The sequence below is a fragment of the Dendrobium catenatum genome, unplaced genomic scaffold (genome assembly GCF_001605985.2).
Source record: "Dendrobium catenatum unplaced genomic scaffold, ASM160598v2 fragScaff_scaffold_853, whole genome shotgun sequence".
Classification (NCBI taxonomy): domain Eukaryota; kingdom Viridiplantae; phylum Streptophyta; class Magnoliopsida; order Asparagales; family Orchidaceae; genus Dendrobium; species Dendrobium catenatum.
This window is the reverse complement of record NW_021319315.1, coordinates 4,431,914-4,459,870: the sequence shown is the minus strand read 5'-3', so window position 1 is coordinate 4,459,870 and position 27,957 is coordinate 4,431,914. Positions and strand designations below refer to the sequence as shown.

The 27,957-nt window shown below is 35.7% G+C and overlaps 1 protein-coding gene across 2 annotated transcripts; it reads left to right on the top strand.

Annotated features, from left to right (window-relative positions):
• The first annotated feature begins 172 nt into the window (after nucleotides 1-172).
• Nucleotides 173-18,004, top strand: LOC110104060 (protein PEP-RELATED DEVELOPMENT ARRESTED 1, chloroplastic). 2 transcript variants are annotated; one of them, XM_020833009.2, is made up of 9 exons: nucleotides 173-597; nucleotides 713-868; nucleotides 4,443-4,511; nucleotides 4,626-4,796; nucleotides 5,572-5,715; nucleotides 16,866-17,015; nucleotides 17,201-17,266; nucleotides 17,366-17,425; nucleotides 17,500-18,004. In XM_020833009.2, exons 1-9 carry the CDS (start codon nucleotides 304-306, stop codon nucleotides 17,545-17,547), a joined length of 1,158 nt encoding a protein of 385 aa, XP_020688668.1. In that variant the 5' UTR covers nucleotides 173-303; the 3' UTR covers nucleotides 17,548-18,004. The 2 variants fall into 2 exon arrangements, with proteins under 2 accessions (XP_020688668.1, XP_020688667.1); XM_020833008.2 differs by having other exon boundaries at nucleotides 174-630.
• The last annotated feature ends 9,953 nt before the right edge of the window (nucleotides 18,005-27,957 follow it).

The window sequence follows — 27,957 nt, the reverse complement described above, 5'->3', positions numbered from 1 at the left end:
ACAACTATAGCAAATAAAAAAGTAAATGTGTAGAAAGACAACTTCAATTTTCTATATAACGGGAATATAATTATAAGAAGGTAATTTTATCTTGAAAAAATAGAACAAATGTAAAAATTTCTAAATAATGAATATATTTCTACAATTAAGACTATTCTGAGTTAAATTTCCCACTGACTCCCGTGGAAACATAGTTTGTCTTTGTCGAGCATTTCAACCTCAACATCTCGTTCATCTCCTCCTTTGCCAACCCAGTTCCTATAGCGAAGCCTGCAAATTGATTTTGCAGAAGAAGCAGAAAAAATGGCAGGAACTTCATTCCTCTCCCTACTCCGCCCTTCCCCTTTCACTTCCCAACTCGTTCCTTCGTTCATCAAATATCCCTTTCTCTCTCCCCTCCTTCCTCTCCACTCCCCTCCTACCTACTCCACTCCTCTCTCAACCCACTCCTCTCAGGACAAGCACGACCGTCGCTGCTCTCGTATTCCCTGCTCCGTCTTCTCCTCCTCCTTTCCAGGCGACCGTCCTACATTCGAGCACGAAGATGGCAATTTAGACCCTGAAACGCAGGAAGCCCTCCTCAGAGGAGGTGAGCAGGTCACCTCTGTTCTTGAGCAAATGATCATGCTGGTATTTACGGCAATTATTCACTTGCTTATTTGTAAATGATTCGTTGGATGTCATCGATCACATAATTTCTCGTGTTTTTCAGCTTGAGGACATGGAAATGGATGAAGCGTCGGAGGCAGTGGCGGTGGAGATCGCAGCACAAGGAGTTATAGGAAAAAGGGTTGATGAGATGGAGTCGGGTTTCATCATGGCTCTTGATTATATGATAGAACTTGCTGCGAAGGATAATGATGACAAGGTTAGTGATGAAATGCTTAGTCCGTTTTTTTATACTTAAATGATTCTATTTTTGCTAACTAGCGTGCGTGTTTGCTTTCCGCTGTACTTTTGTGATTCAGCCAATTTATTCTTTTAGCCACCAGTTGCTTCTGAGTTCTGACACCAACGCTCTCGCATTTTTTATTTAATGGGGATAATTCTAAAACAGCAATGAGCATAATTCGAATTATCGGGCAAAAAAATTTTTTATTTTTATTTTTTTAATTTTTTTCCGGTAAGAGAGCAAATCGCTAAAATTGTTCACAGTTCTGTAGTTCCAAAAGAGATTATGAGGCGGTTTTGCCACAAGCTACTTCTTATTAGTTTTGATAAGCTCTTTTTTTGGGGCCTTATCTAAAACCAAGATGAAAGGGAAATCTAATTTGACGAACTACTTTCATCAAGCTGAAATATGAAGCAATGGGATGATTAAGCACATTAGAGAAGGACAACACATATGATGTACCAATCCGTCATTATGTCACCAGGCTACTGGTGCGATTCTCTACCTGAAATCTATAAGAATCAAGCACGACCTCTGCCGCAGAACTTTGAAAGTCTTGTTTACTAACCTTTGCTTTCTTTTACTGTGTACATCTGCTATTACGTATTGATGCTATAAATTATTTTAAGACATAAGTGAGACCATTTTTTGCAAGCAGATCAATTTCACTGTATAAGTTGTATAGTATAGATACTAACAAACTTTAAAATTGACAATAAAATATCTACAGTAGTCCTTAGTATGTTTCATTGACAATAATAACAACAACATCAAACCTTAAAATCTCTTTATTGAAGCTATAAAAAATCACTTTATTGAATAAAAAGGACACTAGCATGATATATGACGTTTCATTAGGTTCAACTGTAGCTGTTGGTAAAATTGGTGGAGAATTGTTATGGAGAAACCTTGGTTTAAAAGCTGCTATAGCTGAAGTTATTGATGTTATTGAATGACTTGCGATTAGGCTGCTGTTAAAAACTCAGAAACTGTTTTTGATTTCTTTGTTTAAACTGTAGTGTTGATGTTGTTTACAAATAAATAAAAGACAAAAATGCTCATCCAATGTTTAAAATTGTGTAATCGGGTATTGAGGCGTTTTTCGTTTGTGAGGCGAGGCGTAAGCCTCAAGGAGTTTTGAGGCGTAAGCCTCAAAATCAAAAAATTGCGTAAACATAAAATGATAAATTTTGTATATACTAATGAGTAAATAATATATAAAACATAAAAATACACAAGATATGAAGTGAAATCAAAATATCCCAATAATAAGACAACATGAAATATAGTTCAACTCAAACTCCATCTTTCCCAAATCATAGTATTCTTTTCATTAACATATAATTCCAAAAATAAATAATAATGACATATCACATAAGAACTCATAAGTCATCAGCACTGTCATTACTAAGAGGGTCTTTATTTGAATCATTAGTATGATGAACTGTTCTCTCCCCTTCCTCCTCTCCTATAGAGTCCAATGTCTCCCAATCAGGTCTTTCCTCATTATCAGTTTTATTGTAAGAGTAATTTTGAAGTTCTGCTTGTTTTTAAAGTTCATAAGTTGTTTGTATGGAAAGATACCGCTCGGTACCGAGCATGTACCGCTCGGTAACGAGCATGTACCGCTTGGTACCGAGCATATACCTGCTCGACTGAGCGTTACTAGCTCGGTACCGAGTATGTACCTAGTGGTACCATGCATGTACTGAGCGGTATCGAGCATGTACCAGCTCGGTATCGAGCATGTACCTAGTGGTGCCAAACATTGTTGTACCGAGTATATACCTAGCAGTCTCAATATGGAAGGAAGCGGACGCCGAACGAGGAGGAAAAAATGTCGTGGTAGAAGATAACTCCAACCCAACTTGCGGTAGAAGATAACTCCAAGCAATAAACGAAGAGCGACTCAATGTGGAAGGACGCCGACGCCGAACGAAGAGGGAAAAAGGTCGCTCGAAGAAGAAGGGAGAAAACCTATTTTCGGGAAATGACGGAAGATTGCGCGGGGGTTGGGGGGTCTGAACCGAACAAATATATATTAGGTTAGCTTTTTTTTTTTTAATTTTTAGAAGCAGAAGCCTCTCAACCGTGAGGCGAGGTGCGCCTTGAGGCGCGCCTCAGTAAACTTGAGGCGTACACCTCAAATCCTGAACTCATTGCGTAGGCTTTGAGGCTTAAATGGGCAAAATTGCGCTGAGGCGCGCCTCTTATTGCCCAATTTTAAACCATGTGCTCATTTATTTCAATACGCCATAGATGTAAGAAAAAAAAATAGTTCTATTAAATAGTATTTGCATTAGAAATGGAGAAATAAAATAATATTTAAGAAGTCCATAAACATAGGACTGAGTACAACTATTCTTGAAGGTACCTATCAACCAACATTTTCTTGGAATAGCTATGAAACGTACCTCCAAAAGACAGGGAAATGGCTTGAATGCAATGCAGCCAAACATTTTCTTTTTTCAGCTTTGTCAAAAATTAAAACTCTGAAAAAGCAGAGCCAAATGCAGCCGAAAATTACCTCCAAAATGAAATTTTAAGAAAATGAATCTCTCAATGTGAGAAAATGGCTTTCTCAAATGTGGTGCAGACAAACATCCTCTTTACTTGCTTTTTGTCTTTCTCAAAAACACAAAGCTCTCAAGAAGCCAAGACAAATGCAGTCTAAATCTGCTGCAAATATTGTGAAGTCTTGTTTACTTGTAGTTTTCCTCTCTTTGTTGTTGGTATATCTGCATAAAATTTTAATGATGCTTGATATGCTAGTCAACAAGTGAGAAATCCCAATTAATGTTGATGTTATATCACATTCTTCATAGATTTTTCATCGCATGTCACTAGAAATTACTGATTAGACTGCTTTCCCTTCAAACCATCTAGCATGTTTTAATTAATATGTTTTAGTGGAGGCTAGAAAAGGCTTTAGATAAGATGGGCTATAGATGAATATATACCAGATGATAATGTAAGCTGAGGATAAGTGTTGATGGCTGCTGAAAACATCATGACAGATTCAAAACAACTAACATACAAATGTAAGTGTCATTTAAGTACTACTGAATGCTGCAATCGTCAAATGCAGATTAGCAGCTGAAACTTTTCCAATTTTAAGATATTTCGACTTGTGTAGTTCGAAGGGACATTTCAGTTCATGGTGATATATATATATATATATTATGTTAATCATTTTCTTTAAATTTCATGATTATTTTTGTTGATTAACTCATAAACTTGAAGAAAATTGACACCAACTCTCAATTATTAGCAGTTTTATCTTTTAACCTGTCAAGCCACCTTCAATTTGTTTTCTTTGTTTTTTTTTAAGTGAAACAATGTTCATGCAAACATGCTTTTGAAATGAAATATTTATTTTATTTAGATAAAATAAAGCAGTGGGCTTGAACTTTCTACAGTTGCAATCATCTTATTTACAAGTGTTTTTTTCTAATTTATCCTTCCTATCAAATATTATGTAATTGTTAGTGTTTGAGCTTTCTTTTTCTTGGTTGCATTCATGACATGTTGAAACATTTTTTGTGTTCAGCGCAAGTCTCTTCTGGAGATTCTCAAGCAAACAGTTTTAGACCATCTTACCAAAAAGTGTCCACCCCATGTGAGTTAGAAATAAAGTAAAAAACTGAAAACTAATTGAAGGAATGAGAATTTTGAAATTCTTCATCAATTTCATTGGTAATAATGTAATCAACCGCTCAAAACATTAGAACAGGTTCAAGTGATTGGATTGCTTTGCCGAACTCCTCTTAAGGAAAGCAGACATGAATTATTACGTCGAGTAGCTGGTGGTGGTGGTATTTTCAAAGGGGAAAATGATCTAAAGGTACAACTACCAGGAGCAAATCTGAATGATATAGCCAACCAGGCTGATGACCTGCTGGAGGTAAGGTTCTAAATTATCAGTGATAATCGCATTCTTATTTCATTCTTGAAATGTACTTAGAGGACTAGTTTTCTCCTCTTAAGCGAAAAATTTCTCACAGCTTTAAAACTTTTTTTTTCTCTGGGTGTTTGGCCATAGTTTGTAAAATCATCTCATAGATGCCTTCTATTACTTATTATCATATTTTGCTTGTTAGTAAGTAAAATTTTGTTCTAATGTGCAGCAAGGCAATCTCTCTGTCAATTAGCTGTTATGCAACTCATATTATTAAAATTTTATTTAGAAAGGTGTATTGATTACTAACCTATTGGGCATTTTGGCCATAAATATTTGGTAGGGACAATGCAATTTCTATTTATCCCTTCATATATGATTCACTAGGTGGAGACCAATGGAATTTTCATTTGTCAGTAGTAACTCTATAGCTTTTATTAAATGCAATATCCGACAGAACAAGAAAGAAAATTTCCAGGATAACTTTATTAGTATTTCTCCTTTCTTAATGATTGAACACAACATTGAAAATTATTAGAATAATATTTGTTATTTCTATATAATCAGGATATCTGTAATATTGATGATGTTATTTGGTTTGTAATTTGTTTAAACTCTGTGCTTTTGTACATATGGATTTATCGAATGAAACTTAGTTGATAATTCTATGAATATCAATCTCCGGATTCCAAAGCTAGAATGGAATTATTATGTGTATTAATTAACAGAGCTCTATAAGAAACATAGTTTCCTCTCTTTCCTATTTTTTTATGCGTTACAGACAATGGAAGCCAGGCCAACAGTTCCAGATAGAAAATTGCTTGCTAGACTTGTTTTGATCAGGGAAGAAGCCAGGAATATGATGGGTGGTGGGATATTAGACGAAAGAAATGATCGTGGCCTGAGCACACTTCCTGAAGCAGAGGTTTGTTTCATTTTCAGCTACTACGTATATATTTTCTAATAGCTTTGCTCTTTAAACGACTAGCATTCCTATGTTCATATAAATTGCGAATTTGTATTGTGTGGATTTCTTTATTGATCCATGACATTTGCGGAGATATTTGAAAGTTAGCAAACAAGTAACATCATGCTTAAGGAAAACATCTTTCACTGTGAGCGGCTTTCCTAAATGGACACTATAAGAAGTGTATGTATGAAGTTCCTGCCAATGTAGGGTGCGGGGAAGGGTTTATGTATGTAGCGTTACCCTTGCATTGCAGACAGACTGTTTTCATGTTTTGAAATTAAGACTTCCAGCTCATACTGGATCTGACAACCCCTCATCCAGGCCCATTCTTAACCTATATATGTTCTATATAAGAGCATGAAAATGGATAATGTCATGAATCCAATATGAATGCAATGTGGAACTTGCTTTCTTTCACACCGGAAGGAAATTTCAAATCTAACACCCGTGTACAGCAAACTCCATAGTAAATGATGCTGCAGAATTCAAATTTTAAAGAAATATCACCTTTTAGATTTAAACTATCAACTTTTATCAACATCATTTTTTGGAAATAAAGGCTTGATGTTGTTGTTGTTGTTGTATTTTTTGGAAATAAAGTTGTCATAGTTCACGTCCTTTTAAAATTTTTTGTGAGAAATAACCATTCATTTTAAATATCCTGAAGTAATATTTATTTCAATCCATGATCGTGAAAACAAAAATAAAATGAAGGCCTAGGTAAGGTAAAAGTATACTTAAACAGCAAGCTTGCAGATTAAGTTTTGACTATGTTGTTTGAATCAACCAAAATGCTCAACGTAAAAGTTATGGCGGATCATGCAGAACACACAGTTCTAAAAGTTGTGTTATTCCAAAATAGTGGGGTTAAAAGGCATAGTGTGTAACCAAGGGCTTAGGGTTTGTGAAATTTTGTTAGGTTTGGTTTAAAGTTGATTGGTTGGTAGGCTAATTATTTGCACCTGAGGGATTTGAGCAAAAAATACATCCATTGTGGATGACAGATGAAAAATAGAAACCTAAAAGCACACACCATTAAAAATTTCATGGATTCATTGAACGTGATCTTCATTACAACACACAGATCATTTGTTGAATTTCTGGGAATGATTTTTGGAATGATTTTGGGTTTTGATATTAAATGTCGTAAAGGGATGCCTTGAAAGATTTATAAAAGAAAAAAGAGAATGAGCATACAGTATAAGAGGGAGTGGAGCATGCTAAATATCATTCCAAGCAACAATTGTATTCTGCTCGTACATTGCTCTTTGGAACTCTATTTATAATAGAAGATTCTAAAACATGAGACCATCAATCAAATTTATTCTAAAAATTTGAGAAATGACCATATTTCTTATGATGATTAAAATAACGACTAAATAACAATTAATAACAAATCAATCTCGTGATGAGTTCGACTCAAAATTTTGAAGATCTAGCATTTCCGATTCCTGAATTAACATGTCATGCTTTCTATTGATGATCTCCTTCTCTCGTTCAAATTCGGACAGGAGTTGAAGCTTCTTAGCTTAAAATCTCTCGAAACTTAAATGCAGTTGTCTTTGAATCTTGAGAAGCTCATTTTGTAGAGGATTATAAGAATATGCTCGAGGTGGAACCCATTTTGTTGTTGGAAGCATGTCCTTAGGAATCCAAGGCATAGTTAAATGATTTTCTTGTTTGCCTTCAACTTGATTATTTTGACTTTCCATTTTTTTATTTTTAAATAAGGAAAGTTAGACACTCATAATAACCTTGACGCTCTGATACCAAAATGATGCAATAAAAAAGCATAATTAAGATTGCAAACAAAAAGTTTTTCTTTATAACATAAACATAACAAACTTACAAACATGTTACTTATATTAATTTAGAGAAGAAGGATACAAGTGAAGCGGGAACAATGGATAGAGAAGAAGAGGCTAGAAGTCAAAGACGAAATATAAGAGGAGAAGGGGAAAGAAGACTTAGCTGGCAAGCTAAAAACCCCGCAGGTTTTTACATTCCAAACATTTACACATCCCAAAAAGCCTCCAAACAGCCCCTTATAAATAGGGAAATGGAATCCAAACAGCCCCCCGCCCCCCCCCTAAAGGTGCCACCCAAACCTCCAATGGGAGCAACCTGAACATGGGAAATACCCAAGAGAGAGGCATGGCCAGCCTAGGAACCAAACAATCAGAAAACCAACTACCAGCCTAGGATCCGAACAGCCAAAATACCCAATAGCCAGGCACTCAAATGGAAACCGAAGCAACCAGCAGAATTCCAACAGCCACCAAAGGGAGGGGAACCGAAACATCATTATTGGTAGCATGGGGGAGAAGGTACGGCTTGACCACATCAAATATAACAATGAATTTTAGGTTAGTAGTTATTGATTTATTAGCTACAGCCGAACGAACCCTCATGTAGTCGAAGCCCTGAAGCCCACACAGACGCCCAAAGCCTCACAAACACACTCGATTCCATGATTCCACACTGGATTTTGTCTTTGTTCATACGATTCCAACTGCCATTTGTCCCTCATATTTCTCCGCCAGTCTTTATTTGTCTAGGTTATTACGAATATCTTCGTCCGTCCGTTGCTTACGGAATTAAGAGATTCTATGTGCCTCGTTGTCTCCTTTGATTGTCAACTCATTTGATTCCTCCAAAGTCATGGGTTGTTGTTAGGTAACGATCTCCTTTTTCCTTTGGTCGATCGATTTTGATCAACTTGCATTTTTTTTTATTTAGATTATAAGTTCAGGGAAAATGTATCTACTACAAACTTAGGAAAAATGCTACGTAGAAGAAACAAAGTCTAAGATTAGGAATGAAGGGAAATATCTGTGTGAGCAAGGCGTCTTTTTCAATTTTAAAACTTTTATTAGCAGCAACTTGTATGTGCTTTAGTTAAACATGGGCTTGATCGTCTCAATATACTTAACATGTAAAGTTATCAAAATTTCTCCATCAATCCTAATACTATCTTCATGATATATCAAGCAAATTTGAAGAATCTTAAGTCATGAGCTTCATTAAAATGCCTACATATATAGTAATATTTTACTTAATTTTATATGCTTATTATTCTATTTTATTTTTTTTAATTATGCACCATATTCAAAATGGCGTGCATCGCGTACTCTACGGGAACTCTGCATCGTGGTGCGCAATTTGCTGTTGACAAGTATGACGTGTACTCTTATTAATGACTTGGTCATCCAAAGTCACAATACCCCCACTAGATCTATTACTATTAAAATTACACTCCATTTATTTGGTTTTATGTCTTTTCAAACAAAAACATTTAGACTTTAAGGTTGACCTCCATTATTTTAAGTTTACCTTCAACTCTCTCTAGTCATATCAACAAGAAGAATATCATAAGCAAAAGCATACACCAGGATACTTCTTCTTGTAAATGCCTTGTAAGAATATCCATGACTAAAGCAAAAAGATATGGGCTTAAGGTTTATCCTTGATGTAAGCCAGCTAGGAAAATACTTGGTCAAACCATCTTGTATTTGAACACAAGTAACAACTATGCTTACATATCCTTAATAATTTGAATATAAGTACTATTAACCCCATTCTTTTCTAGAACTCTCCATAGCACTTGTCTTTGAACTTAATCATATAGTTTCTCTAAATTGGTACTCAAGCTAAGTTGGGTCTACTAACATTAGAGAAATAAGAAAGAAGTGCGTGTGTAGGTGATGTAGACCTAAATAGGGCCTTTAGGAATCAAAACATGTGATGAAAAAAAAAACTAATGTAGAATTTACATTTAATACTTCGTAAGGCATCAATAAAGGAAAATTTATTTTCTTCGTATTTTTGTTTGAAGATTTTGTATGCTTTAAAGAATTATAATATGTAGAGGAATGTGTACAAGAAGTTAAAATAGTACTAGTAGAAGATACGGATACATCATTTTAATGTACTTCTAAGACAAACATCTGCACTTTCTAAACTCACAAGTTTGTGAAATTGCTTATAACACATTAAGAGGGAGGTGAATTAATTTTTTAAAATCTTTTTGAAAATTAAAAATTGTTTGCTTAAAAAAAAACTTGATATGCGAAAGTGTTTAAAAGATTAAACAATTTGAAACAAAAACTAAATATAATTTTTTTTTTGTTTATAAAAAATTTAAGAAAAAATATATTTTTTATTTCTTATTTTATGATTTTCAAAGCAAAGTTCAACCAAAGATCAATCACCAAAAACCTCTTTCACAAAGATAATTAAAATAAAATTAGAGTACAGTAAAATAAATTTACAAAATTAAACTGCATAAAAGTAAAAACAAGCAAATTATGTTTATAGTGGTTCGATCAGATTGATCTACGTCCACTCCCCAAAGATTCTCCTTTTTGTGTATCTCACTAAACCTTCAGCACATAGCTAGCTGGATAATGACCTTTTGCCTCCTCAGCCTAGCGAAGATGTCTTCCCTCCTTTTGCTTCCTCAGCCCAGCAGAGATGCCCTCACTTCTCGGCCCGGCGGAGATGTCATCCCTCCTTTCAGCTCCTTTCCCTAGCGGAGATGTCGATTTCTAGCCTTCTCGCTAGCAAGTCTTTGGCCCAAAAGACTCTTTATAAGTGTTTAGATCGTACTGTATGATCCTCTGATTATACAGTACGATTATTTCAATTGAATCGCAGATTGTCTAGGACTAACCAAGATTCGCCCATTAAGCTCTCGGATGGATCTTCCAGTAATATCATTATGTTGATACGCCTTGAAAATGAAATCAACAAGAAATGATAGTAAAAATATGAAAAATTGAGAAACAATGACTGATTTTTTGAATTAATACTTCAAAATAAAACAAGATACAATGATTTACTATTAGGGACGTAGATTGTCTCTTTCACTTGTTCTAGATGCCGCTAGAAAGCCCTTAAGAGAAAACTCCAAAAAAATTATAGCAAAACATACAAATAAAACATGAAAAGCAAACCCTATAATCAACCGTAATTAAATTCATAATTCCCCCCAAATTAGCCACCTTCCTTAATTAATTTCCCTTCTTTTGTCTAATTCAAAATTAGAATTCTTTTCTTTATCATTTTCCTCCTTATTTCTTCCTCTGGTGTATTTAATAGTCTCTGTCTCCAGCATCTCTATGATGAACCTCTCGATCTCATTCTTTTGGATCTGCGGGTATCAGTAAGGTTGAGCACTTTTAGGAGAAACTCCCTCCTTCAAGGAAATCGCATGCTCATGCTCTTGGGGTGGAGGTAATCCGCTGGGTTACTGAAAGACCTTCGAAAACTATTGTAGAAGCTGATATACACACTCGGGAATCTAGTATGCTTGTGACTCTCATATCCCCTCCAAACTCTACAGCTCTACCCAATAGCCCTGTCCAGCTACCTGTATCGCCTTAACCATGGTTTTGAGTGAAACTATAGCTCTGCATAAGCTGACATTCTCTCGCAACACCATCTTCTTCCCTTCCACCTGCACCTCCATAGTCAAAGACTTCCTGTTCACCTTGGTCTCTCCAATGGTATGTAACCATTTCATTCCTAGGATGACATCAATGCTTTCCAGTTCGAAGGAAAGAAAATCCTTCACTATCTGTAAGCCTTGGAGTGTTAGTACCACAACCCCCAACAAATCCCCTTACTCGTCTATACCTTTCATGCCCCCATTATGAATAAAAACTTCCTATATCCACTACCTTCAATCCTAACAGATCCATGACCCGGTGGAATTTGAAGTTATGAGTGGCTCCACTATCCACCAAAACCATCACTAGTTGCTTCCCAATTTGCCCTCTTACCTTTATGGTGTGATTTGGGATAAATTCCACCATGGAGTTTAGAGACACCTCCACCACATCTAAATGTAACTGCTCCGTCTCCTCCATAACCTCCAACTCGTCCCCACTCTCCTCCTCTCCCTTACGGACCATCAAGACTTAAAGGAATCGATTCTTGCATATATGTCCTTGTGTGAATCACTTGTCACACCTGAAGTATATCATCCCCTTTGCTCTCCTATCCTTCACCTTTGCTTTTGTCAGGCTATTGAAGTTGCTTCTAGGATGAACTATAGTTCTCTTCTCCTTCGATACTTATCTCTGAAATTACAGTGTCTGGGTCCTTGTTATCAAGCTCGTTGCGCCAGCTCTATTGTCTCTCTAAATCTCCGAGGTCTTAGTACCCTAAGTCCTCGAGGTCTCAATACCCTGAGCTCGACCCTTATGTCATCCTTAAGGTCTTCCATTAAATTTCCCTCTAGTCTTTCCTCAGAGATCCCTCTCAGTCTTCCTGACAACAACTCAAACTTTCCTGATACTCCATAACTATCTCCTCCTTATTCAAGGCATAGAACTGGTCATGGAGGTCTCCTTCTCAAATAGCTCAGAAATGTTCCAACAAACACTCCTTAAATTATCCCCGTGAGTAGATCAGATACCTAGTTTCCCTCCATTGAAACTAAGCTAGGGCTTTTCCTTCTAAACATAGACTTGCTGCCATCAATTTTTCCCTCTCATCAACCCGTTAATAGCAAAATAATGCTCCACTCGGTACAACCATCCCTGAGCATTTTTCCCTTTTTCCCAATCTTGCATCCATACCCCAATAGTTTCTCCCCCATTGATTACTCCCTTGTATTGGTGGAGCGATTCTCTCCCTTCCTGCCTTGGCAGATTTGGACCCCATGGTTTGGCCCAACCATTACTTCCTCCCATCCATCTTTCCTCTCGCCTAGGTGGTCTCCAAAAGGGTTCAGATTCCCTTCCTCTCGCTTCCCTCTCTTCTTGATGTCCCGACGCACCACTCATCGGAATCCCCCTAGGTGGTCCCCAAGGGAAAACGCTCTCCACTTCATCATCATCTTCTCACACTGTCTTCCCTTTCCGATCATCCCTAGCAATAGCCGGCGAAGCCTTCAATTGCATTTCAATCATCTTTTTCATCATATCTTCAATGTTTTCAAAGCGGTTCTCCATGGATGAGAACCTCTCTTCCATTCCAGAAAATCTCTCCTCCATCCGACCTTGAGTTGCTCCATCTCTCCTTCTAATACCTCCATCTTCTTCGCTGCGATAGGTCTCAAAATGTGCTCTGATACCAATTTGATACTCCTTGAAGACGAAATCAGCAAGAAAAGGTTGCCAAAATAGCATAAATTGAGAAACGACGGCTGATTTTTTGAATTAATACTTCAACATCAAGGCAAATATAATGATCTACTATTAGAGAGGTAGATCATCTCTCCCGCTTGATCTAAACGTCGCTAGGAAGCCCTCAAGCGAAAGCTTCTGAAAAAAACTACAACAAAACTCACAAACAAAACATTAAAAACAAAGCCTAGAATCAACCCTAATTAAATCCCCTAATTTCCCTCCAAATCAACACATTCCTTAATTTATTCCCCCCCCCCTTTCTCTATTTTAAAATTAAAATTCTTTCCTTTATCATTTCCCTCCTTATTTCTTCTAATTGTGTATTTAATCAAAGCTCTACTGGCCCCCACAAGAGGGGACGAACCTGCTGTCTTCGCTCATGGGTTGTCCGTCCAATTCTGCTGGATCATCCCTTGCTGAGCCAGCGGGTTGAGTCGACTGCTTCCCTCCCATGTATTTGTTTGCCCCGTAGTATAATGTCAATTTGATCTGATTTGATTCCTTAATCATAGGAATTAAATTAGGCAACTTTAATTAAAGTTTGTATAATACTAAAGGGGTTCATATAGTACGATCATTTTAAATTTAAAAATTTAATTAACTAGGATTTAATGGTGGGGTTTCTCAAAATAACTAATTGTCCTGTATGATGGTTAGACTGTATAGTACGATTAGTTATACTCCATTTTTAATTGTTCTTATTTAAATTAAATATTTTAATTAATTTTTGTTTGAATAAATCGTACAGTTTGGTTTGGACTGTACAGTACGATTAATATAAAATTAAAATATTCAATTTTAATCCCTCTTGTTTGTGTGTGTGTATGGTTGCTTAGCCAACTAACACATAGAAAATGACTTAAGAAAAATGAAAAATATTGAATGTTTCACACATGACTTGACTTATACACTGATGCATACTTGATTTAGCCTTGATTTTTTACTAAGAAAAATGAAAAATATTGAATGTTTCACACATGACTTGACTTATACATTGATGCATACTTGATTTAGCCTTAATTTTTTACTTTAGCTTGGTGTATGATGTTCCTGAAAAGTTAATGATCCACAAGAAAAGATTTATAATATATAAAGTAGTAACAAGTAAAATAAACAATCAATAATATTTATAATTATAAAAACACAAGGTCAGGCTCCTGGATCGCAATGATCTCCCTTTTTTTTATGATGACAAATATTATTAGTTGGGACTTAAATTTGCAAATTAAGTTCTCCCTTTAATTGTCCTCTTTTAAGATAGGTAAATCTTTGATTTTTATATTTTGAATTTTGATTTTTTTAATTAATTTTAATTTTTTATATATTTTTTATTTTGAAACACATTTTTTAATAGAAATAACAGCATAACCAATATTGAAATGAAATAGAACAAATTGCAACAATTTAAAAGTAAACAGTACAAACAACATACTCACTATAACAACTAACATACTTACTAAACCCCTTTTTGATATCACCAAAAAGATGAATTAAAAAAACATACTAGAATACAAAGTAAATGAACTACTAAAAACACTTAGTACAATCACACAATACAATTATCACAAGTTACAAACAACACACTACTCATTAGAATGACTTTGATCATGTTGTGGTGGTGGTGGTGGCTGAAAGTAGTGGTGTAGAGAAGTTAATTGGTCATCAAACCAGGCACGATCTGCCTGGTGATGTTGTTGCATCTGCTCCCATCAAGAGGTGAACTCCCAACGCTGTTAGGACTGTTCAATGTGGGTGTTGATTTTCAGATTCAACCATGCATAGTGCTCAGTCCAAGCATCCTAGGGGTAATGATAAGCAATAAGAGGAGGAGGTTGTGCTGATACTCCCCCTATTGTTGCGTCTTCCTTGGAGTCGGATGTGACCACACCTAGTATTGTCCTACGTCTCTCACTATAGATAATATGAAATGAATTATCATTGAAGAACGTGGGCTGGTGGTCTAGGATAAATCAGGTTCTACTTCGATTCTAAGACATAAGCAATAATGTGTCATAGAGCTAAGTTTTGCTTTCTATGGGCTCTAGGGTTCTTAGGTTAGATTGTCTATATACCTATGATCACTACATTAAAAGGTTTGCCAGTCATACAGTAGTAGGTGACCAATGAATGGAAGGGAGTGATGTTGATACGGTCACTAGCTTTTGGGATAACATTGTTTCAAAGAATGTGTTGGATAGCTCATACATTTAGTACCATGGTGCTTACTAAGGACTGGTTCTTAGGTAAAGGAGAGTTTCTAATGGTGATGTTGACAGTGGTCTAATTATAATCTAAGGTTTATGAAACAACATATGGGGATTTGACCAATATTGGATAAGTGGAGATAATCATGCAATTCATCAACTGTGATGATGACTTGTTTCTGACACACAAGGGGTTGCATGGTGGTGCAATCAACAATGATGTGTAGGTTTGCAAAGAATTCAAGAAGTTCTGTGTGGTGAGGAAATGTTAAATAGATTAGGAACTGGAGTGTGGTAGCGTTAAAAAGCTTGAGTACTTGATATGATAGGATTTCCTGATCGAGATTTTTTAATCAGTAATGGAAGCAGCCCTGTATTGCTCATATGCAGCCTCGTCTTTCATACATTCAAACCTATCATCAACCCTACGATGAAGACCCATTCTACCTTGTTTGTGAGCCATTGGAAGTAAATGAAGAGAGTGTAGGCTAGTGAGAAGAGAGTTTGTTGGAGGTGTGAAGAAAATGAAATGAAAACTCTCTCATTTATAGGCTTGGGTAGATCGAATAGTACATCAGTGGATCATATTGTCTTATCGCATCCATCCAAAACATTTGTTCGGGAACATACAATCAAAGGTCAAATCATACAGTATGATCGGTGATCGTCCAATACGATCAGTGTAATTTCAATCATCCTGAGGAGTTTTCGGTACTACTAGTTGACTACAACTATCATATAATACTATGAATTATTTGTATAGTACGATCAGCAATAAGAGATCGTCCAGAACAAATAAGTATAGTATGATATGTATATTGTACAGTATGATGTGAAGAAAATTCTAGGGTTATGTGTGGAATGATCAGGGAAAATTTTACAAGTACAAGCACACAAAATTTGACAAAAATTACAAGACGATAACAAAAAAAATAAGCAGAACAAAAACATTCACACAAAAACTTAAAAACACGAAAACATTTAACACAAATGATACAAATACAAACACACAAGTACAAACACAAAGAAACAACTGTTTTAGCATTCAATGACCCCAAAGTCATTAAACACTTATATCAATAATACATAGTCTAGTGCTAAGTGTGTAGAACGGATCATAATTAAGGGGCTTGATAAAAATATTTGCCAATTGATTTTCAATATCTAAATGTTGTAATTATACATCTCTTTAGGCTACGCGAGCCGTAATGAAATGATGTCTACTATCAATATGTTTGGTGTGAGAATGTTGGATATGATTTTAACTAATGCAGATTGCACTTGTGTAATTGCACGTTATAGGGATGGTTGCATTGCTAAATCCACGCTTTGAGTCAAATTCTGGTGCTTCACTAAGAGTAGATGGAAGGCATAAACGCTATCAATTTTCTCATAAAAAACAACAAACATGAATCTTAACCAAATTCTTATTAGATCCAGAAAGAGGTAGGAATCAGTATAAGTTACCCTTTTTATTTTGATAGATTATTGAAAGGACTTACAAATCAGAAAAAGGTCATCATAAGAAGTCAGTTAACCTAATCTTCAACAAAAAACACACATAGGCTTTGTTATGATAATTTGTGTATAAAAACCTAATCTTATTTATTAGAAGTCTCGACACTAGCGATCAAGTATTTAATTAAACTTCTAATGCATTTTCAACTTAGTTTTCTTGTGGTTTGATATTTTTTTGCCAAACATGTTTTAGTGAAATAGAGAATCTAACTGATTCACCGCGCAGAAAGTTGCTTTTTAACTGCAGGTCAACTTCTTGAGCAAGCTTGTTACCTTGAAGCCAGGAAAGAATATCCAGATAATGATTGAAAATGTCTTGCATGGTAAAGATGAAGGTGCTGACACTAAGGATTCCGGAGGCCAGCAGCAACAGATGCTAGGTGGAATAACTGGAAGGGTATGTTGCTATTCTCTTATTTGTTCTTTAATTGCCCTGCAATTATTATTTATTCATTCTTTTTGACTATTAAGCAATTTGTAAGGACTATTGTTGTTTAGAAATTCAATATATGCAGATGCTACATTACATTAGAAAAATTGTCTAGAAAGCATTCTAATCGTTTTTCTTTGGACTTTTTCAAGGGAAGCATATCAGGTCGTAAGCCACGACCTGTTCGTCCTGGGATGTTCCTTGAGACTGTTACCAAGGTTATCCATTTTGTGTTTCAGGATAGAGATTTTTCCTTGCGCTATAAATGACATTTGATATCAATAGTGGTTTTCTTTTACTGTTTCTTGCTCTGCTAGGTTTTGGGTGGAATATATGCAGGAAACGTGTCTGGCATTACGGCACAACATTTGGAATGGGTATTTATAATTCCTCAGTTGCTACTATTTTGAAACTCAAGGCAAGTGAATAAACTAAACTCTCCCCCTTGCAGGTTCATGAGAAGACATTGCAAATTCTTCAAGAAATGGCCTTTAGTTGAGATTGGTATTCTTTATGTTATATCTGATTCATTATATCATATCCTTATATGTATCCTTATATGGGATTTGAGCTGCCTTGGCTTCTGAGGTAAAAAAAGTTTTTCATACATACGAGGTACACTTGGCTGTGCATAGTCTGAGTGAGAAGGTCTGTCCCAAGTCTGATCTGTATGCGAATGACTAGCAGTTACTATCTTTCAATTAGACATCAGTAATTTGAACCTTGAAGAGGCTTATGCAAATTCCTTTGGTCAGTTTCCTCCAAAGATTTGAAATATTTATGGTTACAAAAGCTTCAATGACAGTTTGGAACTTTTGAATATGGTTGTGAACACCCTTGTATTTTTTTTATCAAATATGTTATCTTTTTTATGCAGGGCCATCATTTTTTTAAATTTTGACTGGCAGGGCAAGTTATTTTGCCCATAATAATGATCTTCTAGCAATTGAATACAATCCTTGTTGGTTTTGTTCTTAGTGAAGATCAAGCTTAGGAGAAAGAAACCCAGACGAAGCTTAAAGCAAGGATCTATGACTAATATAATTTTGGAATCTTAACTGCTGTTTTGTTGTAATCTATTTTGAGTAAAGTTTTATTATAGTCAAGCGATCTATTTGATTATCTATTTGGCTTCCTGTATTTATAATTTTCGTGCTCAAGAATTTTTCTTAAGGCCTCATCTCAAGCATTTGCCAAATGCATGCATAGACTATTTTTTGCAGGCTTTTCTGAATCATAAATAAGAATTTGGAAGCCTTTGACATTCTTTTCAGGCTTGAAGAACCTAAACTAATCATAAATAAGAATTTGCAAACAGTGCATCCATCTAAAGAAAGATGCATGCTCTGAATAACGTTATCCCGGATTCTAGAGATGCTTTAATTCTTATGGTAAGCTACCAATTGTTTAGATTTCATGCCCAAACTATCTTTACTTCAAAGTTTAGTGTTTCATTTTTTGGAAAAGACTGAGACATCAATAGCTTCCGAGTGTTATTAATTGATTATGTATACGTTTCTGTTCCAGTACAACCTATGAAATTATTCCTTTTATTCTGCTAGCTTATTTCATGTTCAGTTTTCATCTATATTTTTCATGGGCTTCAATGACTATTTTTGTTAGATCTAAATTTACTCGTGAAAAATACTAGACCTTACTAGCATATTGAATCTGGTGAGTTAGGACTTGTGAGAATGGAGAGTAAGAAGAATAGATAAAACTTTTTAGAATACTCAAGAAATTATGAGACTTAAAAATTAGTAGAATATTTATTATACCACTCTAAAAATCCTCCAAAATGTTTCTCATGCCCCTTTATTTTTAGGGTTATGAGGGCTACAAGAAAGACAATACCATGATACATATTACCCTAGATACTGGCTCCTCTTGATTGGTTGAGGGAAAGTAGGGGTTGTAGAGCTCCATCAATTTGTATTTGAGCGAGCTTAGAAGTGTTGAGTATGCATTGGGTGAGTTACATAGTCTGGGCTAGTTTGGTATACGAGTGTGAGGTGTGAGTTTGCGAGTGAGCTTTGAAGAGTGCTTGAATGCTCTGAAAGTTGTTAGCAGTCTGAGCCTGGGATTGCATGGATAAGGAGAGTGATTTGCAATTGTGGGCATGACGGTCTCGATGATCGACTGATCATGATAAGGTGAGCTGGAGGCTTTGGAGGGAGTGACTAATGGATGTGATGGCCAAGCACGTGGTAGGTGTCGAGTTATTGATGCAGAGGTCCTGGTTACCTTTCATTGGGCGAGCTCCTTAGTAATCGCGGTCGTGTAACTTTTGTTGATCCTTTGGGAGAATTCTCCTTTGAGCTTTAGGCATGTAGTCACTCATGTTGTCTAGGTGAGTTCATCTTTCGGGCCTCCCCCGGAAGGTAAGTTCCTACCATATCATGTCAAGTTACTTATTAAATACATGTGAAGGCATATGGGAGTATATGTTTAGTTCATTGATTAAAAATTCATGAGGGCGAGTGGCTAATGAAGAATCGACCACCTTGTTATACTTTTCAGTATTGACGTTGTTGTTAATTAGCTCCAATAGCTTAGCAAGTGTCCATGGCTATTGTAAGCCAATAGCAAATTTGAATGGATGCTATATCTATCTTTGGGTTACTACTACATGGGCGACTATAGGATTTAGATTCATCACTTCCGACATCTTTTTTTAAAACCTCACTATAAAGCTCTTAATGTGCCTGGTTCTTGCGTCATATTCAAATGAGCTTGTGAGATCTTCTGGTGCTTTTGAGTGTTATTGAATTGAGTTACAAGCATCCTTTTGAATTTAGTGAAGGAGGTGGTCACTCCTAACAGTAGATAAGTGAGCCACCTAAATGTTGATTCCTTTAACTTCCTAAAAAGCAAGAACCACTTTAAGGCATCGTTAATGTCCAACAAAGAAGTCATAGGGTCGAACATCTCCATGTGATTGGTGGGCTCATCCTTGCTTTTGTAAAACTCTAGGTGTGACACCTTGAACTTGAGAGTTAGACTAGCCTCTGTGATTGTACTAGAGAAGGCATTCGTGAGCTTAGGCTCAGCTCTTCTATCTTACCTGGCCAGCAAACTATAGTTATCATCATTCGTCTTGGTGCGAGTGGCATCAAAAATGGGCGTCGACGTTAGTACTTGATCTTTTTGTTCCTTGTGGTGGACTGCTGAGTTAGAAGAATCTTTAGAGGTGATGTCCTTTCGTGCTTGCCCTTAGACCCCGACCAGGGCGTCTTGAAGTGTCTTCATAATTCTTTCTTCCATCTCCGTGAGGTTTTAGCGCGTAATGTAGTCGACCTTCTCCATATTCAAGGAAGGCTCCTATTTAACTTGCTCGTTTGTTTTGGCTTGTATGTTGGTATGTGGTATCAATCTACGCTTACTATACATGAGAGGACATTAGATCCAAATTTATTTATGGAAATACCAGATTTTATTAGCAAGCTAAATATGGTGAGCTAGGACAAGTGAGAACTAGGAAAGAGAGAATAAAGGAAAATGCATAGAATACTAAAGAAATTGTGAGCCTCAAAATTAGCAGAATATGCACTACCTTAGTCCTCTAAACTGTTTCTCATGACCCATTATCTATAGAGTTATGAGGGCTATAGAAAAAAAATATAAGAAAATGTTAAAAATATAATGCTACACACTACCTTATATATGGGTAACTTAGTAGTGCTAAGTGTGCATTGGGCGAGCTCCATTATTTGGATGAACTTGGTTGTGTTGAGTAGGAGTGGGTGAGCTTGTGCGCGAATTTCGAGTAGAGGTGTCAATATTTGACAAGACCTAAAACCCGACCTGGATCTGCCCTGAAAAATTTTGGGTTTGGGTCAACCTTTTTGCTAGACAGGTCAGATTCGGGTTAAAAAATATGACCCATTTCTAAAATTGGGTCGGGATTAAGTTGACCGGCAACCCAAAATCAACCCAAAGTTGACTCGGGTCCGGGTTCGCTAGCCTACCTTTTGTGTTGCACTACCACACGTCTCGCCTGACCTAGCCCACTAGCACGCGGGGAGTCGTTCTCACCCAAGCCCAATATGGCATCCGCACATCACACACCTATTCGCCTAGCACTCGCTCGCGGCCTGCCTCGGCTTGGCCGCCTTCACCACGCGTCCATGCTATCATGTGCCCAGCCGGGCCAGCGGCCAATGCAACATGCGACAATTGACACACCTGCACAAGGCACTTCCTCAGCCTGGCCGCCTGCCGCCTCGGCTAACCCGCCTTCAGCCTTGCCCTAGCCCTCCTTGACCTGGCCTCCTGCCACCTAGCCCAATCCGCCTTCACCACAATGACACACGCTTAGTCATTTAAAACCGGAATTCAAAAAATAGCTAGTTGTCGGGTCGTGTCGAGTCAACCCAGTAACCTGCGTTGGTCAAGTACGGGTTGGCAATCTTGATCCGTTTGCAAAGTCGGGTTGGGTTAGGGTCAACCCGTTTAAACCCAGGTCAATCCGGATTCGACCCAACCCCAACCCGCGGACCCATTTTGATGCCCCTAGTTTCGAGGAAGAGGTGCTTGAATGCTCCAAAAGCTGCTGGCAGCTTGTGCCGAACCTTCTATAGCCTTGATGAGAAAATAAGTGATCTATGATTGTGGAGAAGATGGGCTCGAGTTGTGACAACCAAGCAGGTGGTTGGTGTCGAGTTATTGATGCTGAGGTCCTATTCCACTCAGCTGGGCTAGCATTTTAGTAAGCCTGGTCAAGTAGCACATATTGATCATTTGAGTGAGTTCTATGAGCTTCAGGCATGTAGTCACCCATGTCGTTTAGTCGAATTCATCTCTTAAGCCTCCACTGGAGAGAGGGTTCCTGCCATCCCATGACATATTACTCGCTAAATACATGTGAAAGAATATGCAATTATGCAATTTTCATAATCATCAAACCCGCAAATCAAAGGAAATAGTTCCAGTTGAATTTTATTTTTTATTCCATGTTTGTTATTTTTTATTTAATTTTATTTTTAAATTCCGACAGTGCAGCATCTCAGTGGAATGAATGTAAATTCATTTGACTAAGTTGTTCTCAACACAGGTAAGGGTTAACGTTGTTTAAATTTGGTCGGAATAGCATTAATCTTTCAAATTATCGAAGTATCATGTATCATCTCAAATTTAGAAGTACTCTACAAGTGAACTCACCTCTAAATCTGTCCTCCACATCTACAGACTATCAATTCTAGCCAATTCTAATATCTTAAATGGGTAGTAATGCTCAATTCGTCTTCAAATGTTTGAAGTCAATGGAATTGTTTTCTTTATATTTTTGTAATATGAATACAAATAAGAAAGAAGGTGACCATGTGATTAATGCAACTATTATAAGAGTGCAGCAAAACTGATATTAGGCCCAGAAAACCATAAAAGTTGATGAGGTGGTAGTGGATTTATGGGGAGTGGGAGAGAAAATATTGGAATTGGTACATGTAGATGAAGGAAGCGAAAAAAGTTGAAGTCAGTTAAATTCAAGAGAAGGCCAATCATGAAGGGCTATACAACTAGCCTAAAATATTACAGGCTAATACTAAGAGATAATTTAGTTTCAAGAATTATATAATATTCTATGATATGAAAATTCTATTTGTTCTTCCTAACATTGCTCACTAAGTCATTTGGGTGGTAATAGGAGTCAAATGTGTTCCTGGATGATGCCTAATCTTACTAGAAAGCAATCTCAAGAGATAAGAACTTATAAACTTGGAGTGAATATGAAAAATGTTCAGAGGGCTTATGAAAAGGCCAAGAAAATCTAAAAAATGCTCAAATAGACTAATAATGCTCCAAAAGATCCGAAGTATTCCTTGTCACCCCTTATTTTATAGAAATTTGTATTATAAGGAAGGCTATATAAAAAAAGTAAAAGAAACACTTCATTAATTATGACCCATTATGGGTCGTACATGACATGTGTTGTGGCTTAATAGGCGCCAGTTTGGCTTTTCTTCTTTGTCTTAATCCTCAATCTTAAGGTGGTTCTTGTGGGTAAGTCTTTGAGGAAAAGTATGTGAGGGGAGCCTCTTGACTGGGCTCAAGAGTTGATGAGGTGAGTCCCCTTGACAAGTTGGTGGGTATATACCTAGAATCCTTAGGTTACTAGATTTGAACAATGAGTTCCTTTGAGTTACAATTAGTTTGAGTTGATAGTTGGCTATGTTCAAAGGATTGGACTCTTAACTTCCAAAGATGCTCCTTCCGTATAGATGTGTTGAATTGGTGATGGTGGCTTTTTGATTTGGTCAATGTGAGTAGCCTCATGGGTCTATCACCCTCTAAAGATTAGGGCCTTGGTTGGCCCTACACGAGAGTCCTTGCAAATCTTATTGAGGATCATTCTTTGACTAGTTTGACATTGGCTAGACAATTCCCTTGATTGTAAATGCTTGTGAAGGGCGAAGTGGCCATTCTAGTCAAGCTATGGTTACTAGAAACAAGTATGTTCGCATCCTTCTATATGAACCAATTACGCACTTCAAAATATCTTATATGGACATATATTAGTATACTTTAGTTTCCAAAATTAGTTTTCCCTTTAAAGGGATAATTAAAAAAAGATAATTGAAGTTATGATAATTATTTTATTACAACTCGACCTCACGAGTTTATGTTTTTTATGATAACAAATATTGTGGCTCACATCCTATTGTTCAATATATTTTTGCTGTGTGTGTACTGACCTTTCAGGAACACCATGTACCATCAAATGAAGATTTAAGGCTCATGATTGTGTAGAATAGGTTATGTTATAAGGATTTTTATAATATTCATAGATGTATTTTTTTATTTCTCGAGTCAAATCTTGTAAGGGTGTATGCTTGCTTAGTGATCATGCACACACACTCATGGGGAGTGAGACTAAGTCAAAATCAAAAATTCAATTTTTGAACTAATTGTGATGTACGATTTATATCGTACTGTACGATCAACGCTTTTAACTAATCGTACTAAACGATTTAGATCGTCCAGGATAATTAGTTATAATTATGAAAAATAATCGTCAATCATAATTTAGGCAAGATTTTGAATTTTATTTTTTGCTCTAATCATCCAGGATGATCCACATCATACTGGATGATTTATGACAATCTTGTCTAAATTGATCCTATGATTAGAGGACTAATTATGGTTAAAGTGTTCGATCAGATCGTATAGGATGATCTTAAAATTGTATTAGATGATCTGTGATATTATATGGGACGACCCCCAATTATACCAGATGAAATACCATAATTCTTCTTCTAATCATCCAGGATGATCCCCAATGTTATATTGGACTATCATGAGATCGTTCAGGACTATTAGGTCAAATTTTGCACATCGTATTAAACAATCCAGCGATCGTCCAGGATGATATTTGGCACCACAATTGAGTTTTTAAGGTTTTTTGAAGCCCTCTATTTAAGCACATCATACTGGATGATCTTGCAATCATATTAGACGATATTTGTCACCATAATTAATTTTTAGGATTTTTTAAAGCCCTCTATTTAAGCTTTGTCAAGGCAATTGGTAAGTGTCTCTGGCAGCCATTGTGTCTTCGTTCTTCTGGAGATAACCTAAAGAGAGAACTTGAAAGGGAGAGAGAAAAGGGTGTAGTTTGACAGGGAGAAAGTCCTTGGAGGGGGTTTTAAGGGAGTGTTGAGTGAATTTCACACAGTTGCTCCAACAAGCTTTCACCTTAGTACCATCGGATTCAAGGTCTGTCTTAAGGGAAGATTTGTGAAGAAGAATATCTCTTTGGTGGCAAAAGACTTGGCTACTCTGCCACACCAGGGAAGATGTAAGTGATTTTGTAAGGGCTTCTTCGTCTTGTTGTGGGGGCTAAATGAGAGTCACTAAAAGTTTAGTGCAATCTCGAAGGGTGCCTACGAGGAGTGGATGTAGGTCAGGTTGAACCGAACAACTATAAATCTAGTGTGTTCTTTCTGATTTTATTTTTTTTGCACTTTACTTTTAGCATTTATTTTTAGATATCACTGCCTGGTTGAAAATCTGTGATTGATATTATATTATATTGATTATCTATTTTCAGATGTTGAAAAGCTTTAAGAAAAGGATTTTTCTTTTTATTTAAATAAAGTTTTTTAAATCACTAATTTACCCCCCCCCCCCCCCCCCCCCCCAAAAAAAAAAAAAAAAAAAAAAAAAAAAAAAAAAAAGAGAGAGGATCCTAAATCAGTGTAAAAGAAAACATTCATGATTATTCTCTTTCTCTAACTTCTTTTAGTGGTGTATTTTTCTTTTTGCAGTAAATTTTATTTCAAATTTAAAATTGACTTTAAATTGAGTATGTAATTATTCTTCTTACCACTAATCTATACCTCATTGATATGCTCATCATTAATCTCTGTCAAGTTTTATTGATTAGTGTTGCTATTATATTATAGAATAAATTTTGATTTGTAAGTTTATTCTTCCTTATATTAGAAGTAAATATTTTTCTTCCTGTATTTTTGAAAAATATTTCAAACACTAAGAGTGTTTTAAAAGTTTCGAAGAAAGGCGTAGCTCATGTAAATAGATACAGGGATAATAAATGACCTAAATAGATAAGATTAAGATGGTTTACAATGATCACCAAATAATTAATGAATAAATAAAGTGTATCAACAAGAATTCGTAAAGTGCGCAAAAAACTCGACAAGTAGCGTACAAATGAGCCCACAAAGAATAAGCTTCATTTTCTTCAATCAATTAAATACTTAGAAGAATTTATATGCTACTTGATATATTCAAACACGTTTGATTTTTAATAATGCATGAATTTTGGTTGATTACTTTGTATATTATTTTATAAAATATATATATTTATTTGAATATATGATATTTGAACATATGACAAACTTTTCTTTTTGATTTCTTTGTCTGAATTAATTTTTATTTTAAAAAAGGCTTCAACTGTCTGAAGAAGTCTGAGCTAGGATTTGGATAAATTCTAATTTTTTAACTTTTCTAGATCTTTTGTGCGGTTAATTTTTATTTTTTATGATATTTTTAAATAATATCAACGAGTAACTTTCTTTATTTTAGGAAAAATTTATTAAATTAATTGATTCTTCTTAAAATCTCAAGAACCTACCTAACCTATCAGAAGTCTATTATGAGCGTCCTATTTTATTTTTTTTCCTGTCTTTAATAATGTCAAAGGGTAGAATGTATTTAATCTGGTTGATTTGTTTCATACTTGTATTTGATTAGTTTATCTGTTATTTAGAATTTCTAAAAAGTTTTTTTTTATTTATTATTTATTTTTACATTAAAAAATGAAAAAAAAACTTTTGATTTCCCCTGCTTTGAATATAATTATCTTAGTGAGGGAGAGATTAGGAAAAATATTTTTAAAATTTGCCAACTCAACTAGTAATATATGTCTCATAAAAAAAGGAGATTATTGTAACTCGAGCTCATGAAGTTTATGTTTTTATGATAACAAATATTATGGCTCACATCTTATATATCCACTGTAGTTGTAATAATTTTTTATTTGCTTGTGTACTAACTTTCAGGAGCACCATACACCATCCAACGAAGATTCAAGGCTCAAGATTAGGTAGAATATGGTTATTGATGTAATGTTTTTGTAATATTCATTGTGTAACTTTTGAATTCTTGAGTCATGTCCTATAAGGTTGTATGCTTGCTTGGTGACCACACACACACACTCAGGGGAAGTGAAATTGAGTCAAAAACTATAAGTTTTAAATTTTTGAAACTAATTGTATTATAAGATTAATATCGTCTCATAAGTCTGCTTCCATACTAACTAATCATATTGGACCATTATAGATCATCTAAGATGATCAATTATGATCATGAAAAATAGCCACCAATCATAAATTTTGGCAAGATTTTAAATTTTATTTTTTTATTCTAATCATCCAGGAAGATCTACATCGTACTGGACGATTTATGATAATCATACCATATTGATCTATTGATTAAGAGATTAATTATGATTAATTGCTCAATCAGATCGTACAGATGATCTTAAGATTCATACTATATGATCTGTGATATTTTATGGGATGATTCTCAATCATACCAGATGAAATACCATATTTTTCTTTAATCATCAGGAATATCTCCAATATCATATTGGACTATCCTGATATCATCCAGGATTATCATGTCAATTCTGCACATTAATACAGTTGATCATGCGATCGTCCAGGATATATTTGGAACCAAATTGAGTTTTTAGGGTTTTCTAAAGCCTCTATTATAAGCACATTGTACTGGATAATCCTGCGATATTACTAGATGATTTTTATCGCTAGAATTATTTTTTAGGGTTTTTTTAAAACTGTCTATTTAAGCTTTCTCAAGGAAATTGGTAAGTGTCTTTAGCAACCATTTTGTTTTCATTCTTCGGAGAAAACTTGAGAGAGAGATAAAAGGGGATATGAAATGGAGTTTGAGAGGGAGAAGATCTTAGGGGTTTTCAGGGGAGTGTGAGGGATTTCACACGGTTGTTCCGACAAGCTTACACCTTAGTACCATCAGATTTAAGGTTCCTCTTGAGGGAGTTTGGGAGGAAGAGATCTTTTTGTATCAAGACCTAGCTACTCTACGACGCCGAAAGGTGGAAGTGATTTTGTAAGGGCTTCTCTACCTAACTGTGGGGGCTAAATGAGAGTCACTAAAAGGTTAGTGCATGTATTCAGATGATTCCTGTCGGGGAGTGAACATATGTCAGAGTTGGACCAACCACTATAACTGGTGTATTCTTTCTGATTATTTTTTTTTGCACTTTATTTTCAGTATTTAATTTTGATATATCTGCTTGGTTGAAATATGTTATTGATTATTACTTTATATTGATTATCTATTTTCAAAAGCTTTAAGAAAGGAATTTTTCTTTTTGTTTAAAGAAAGGTTTTCTAAATCACCAACT

Bases quoted from the DNA above. Each gene is read 5' to 3' on its own strand.
- LOC110104060 (XM_020833008.2), top strand. From the start codon at position 304: ATGGCAGGAACTTCATTCCTCTCCCTACTCCGCCCTTCCCCTTTCACT. The intron at 4,797-5,571 runs GTAAGGTTCTAA...TATGCGTTACAG, and splicing joins AGGCTGATGACCTGCTGGAG to ACAATGGAAGCCAGGCCAAC. The intron at 17,426-17,499 runs GTATTTATAATT...TCCCCCTTGCAG, and splicing joins CGGCACAACATTTGGAATGG to GTTCATGAGAAGACATTGCA.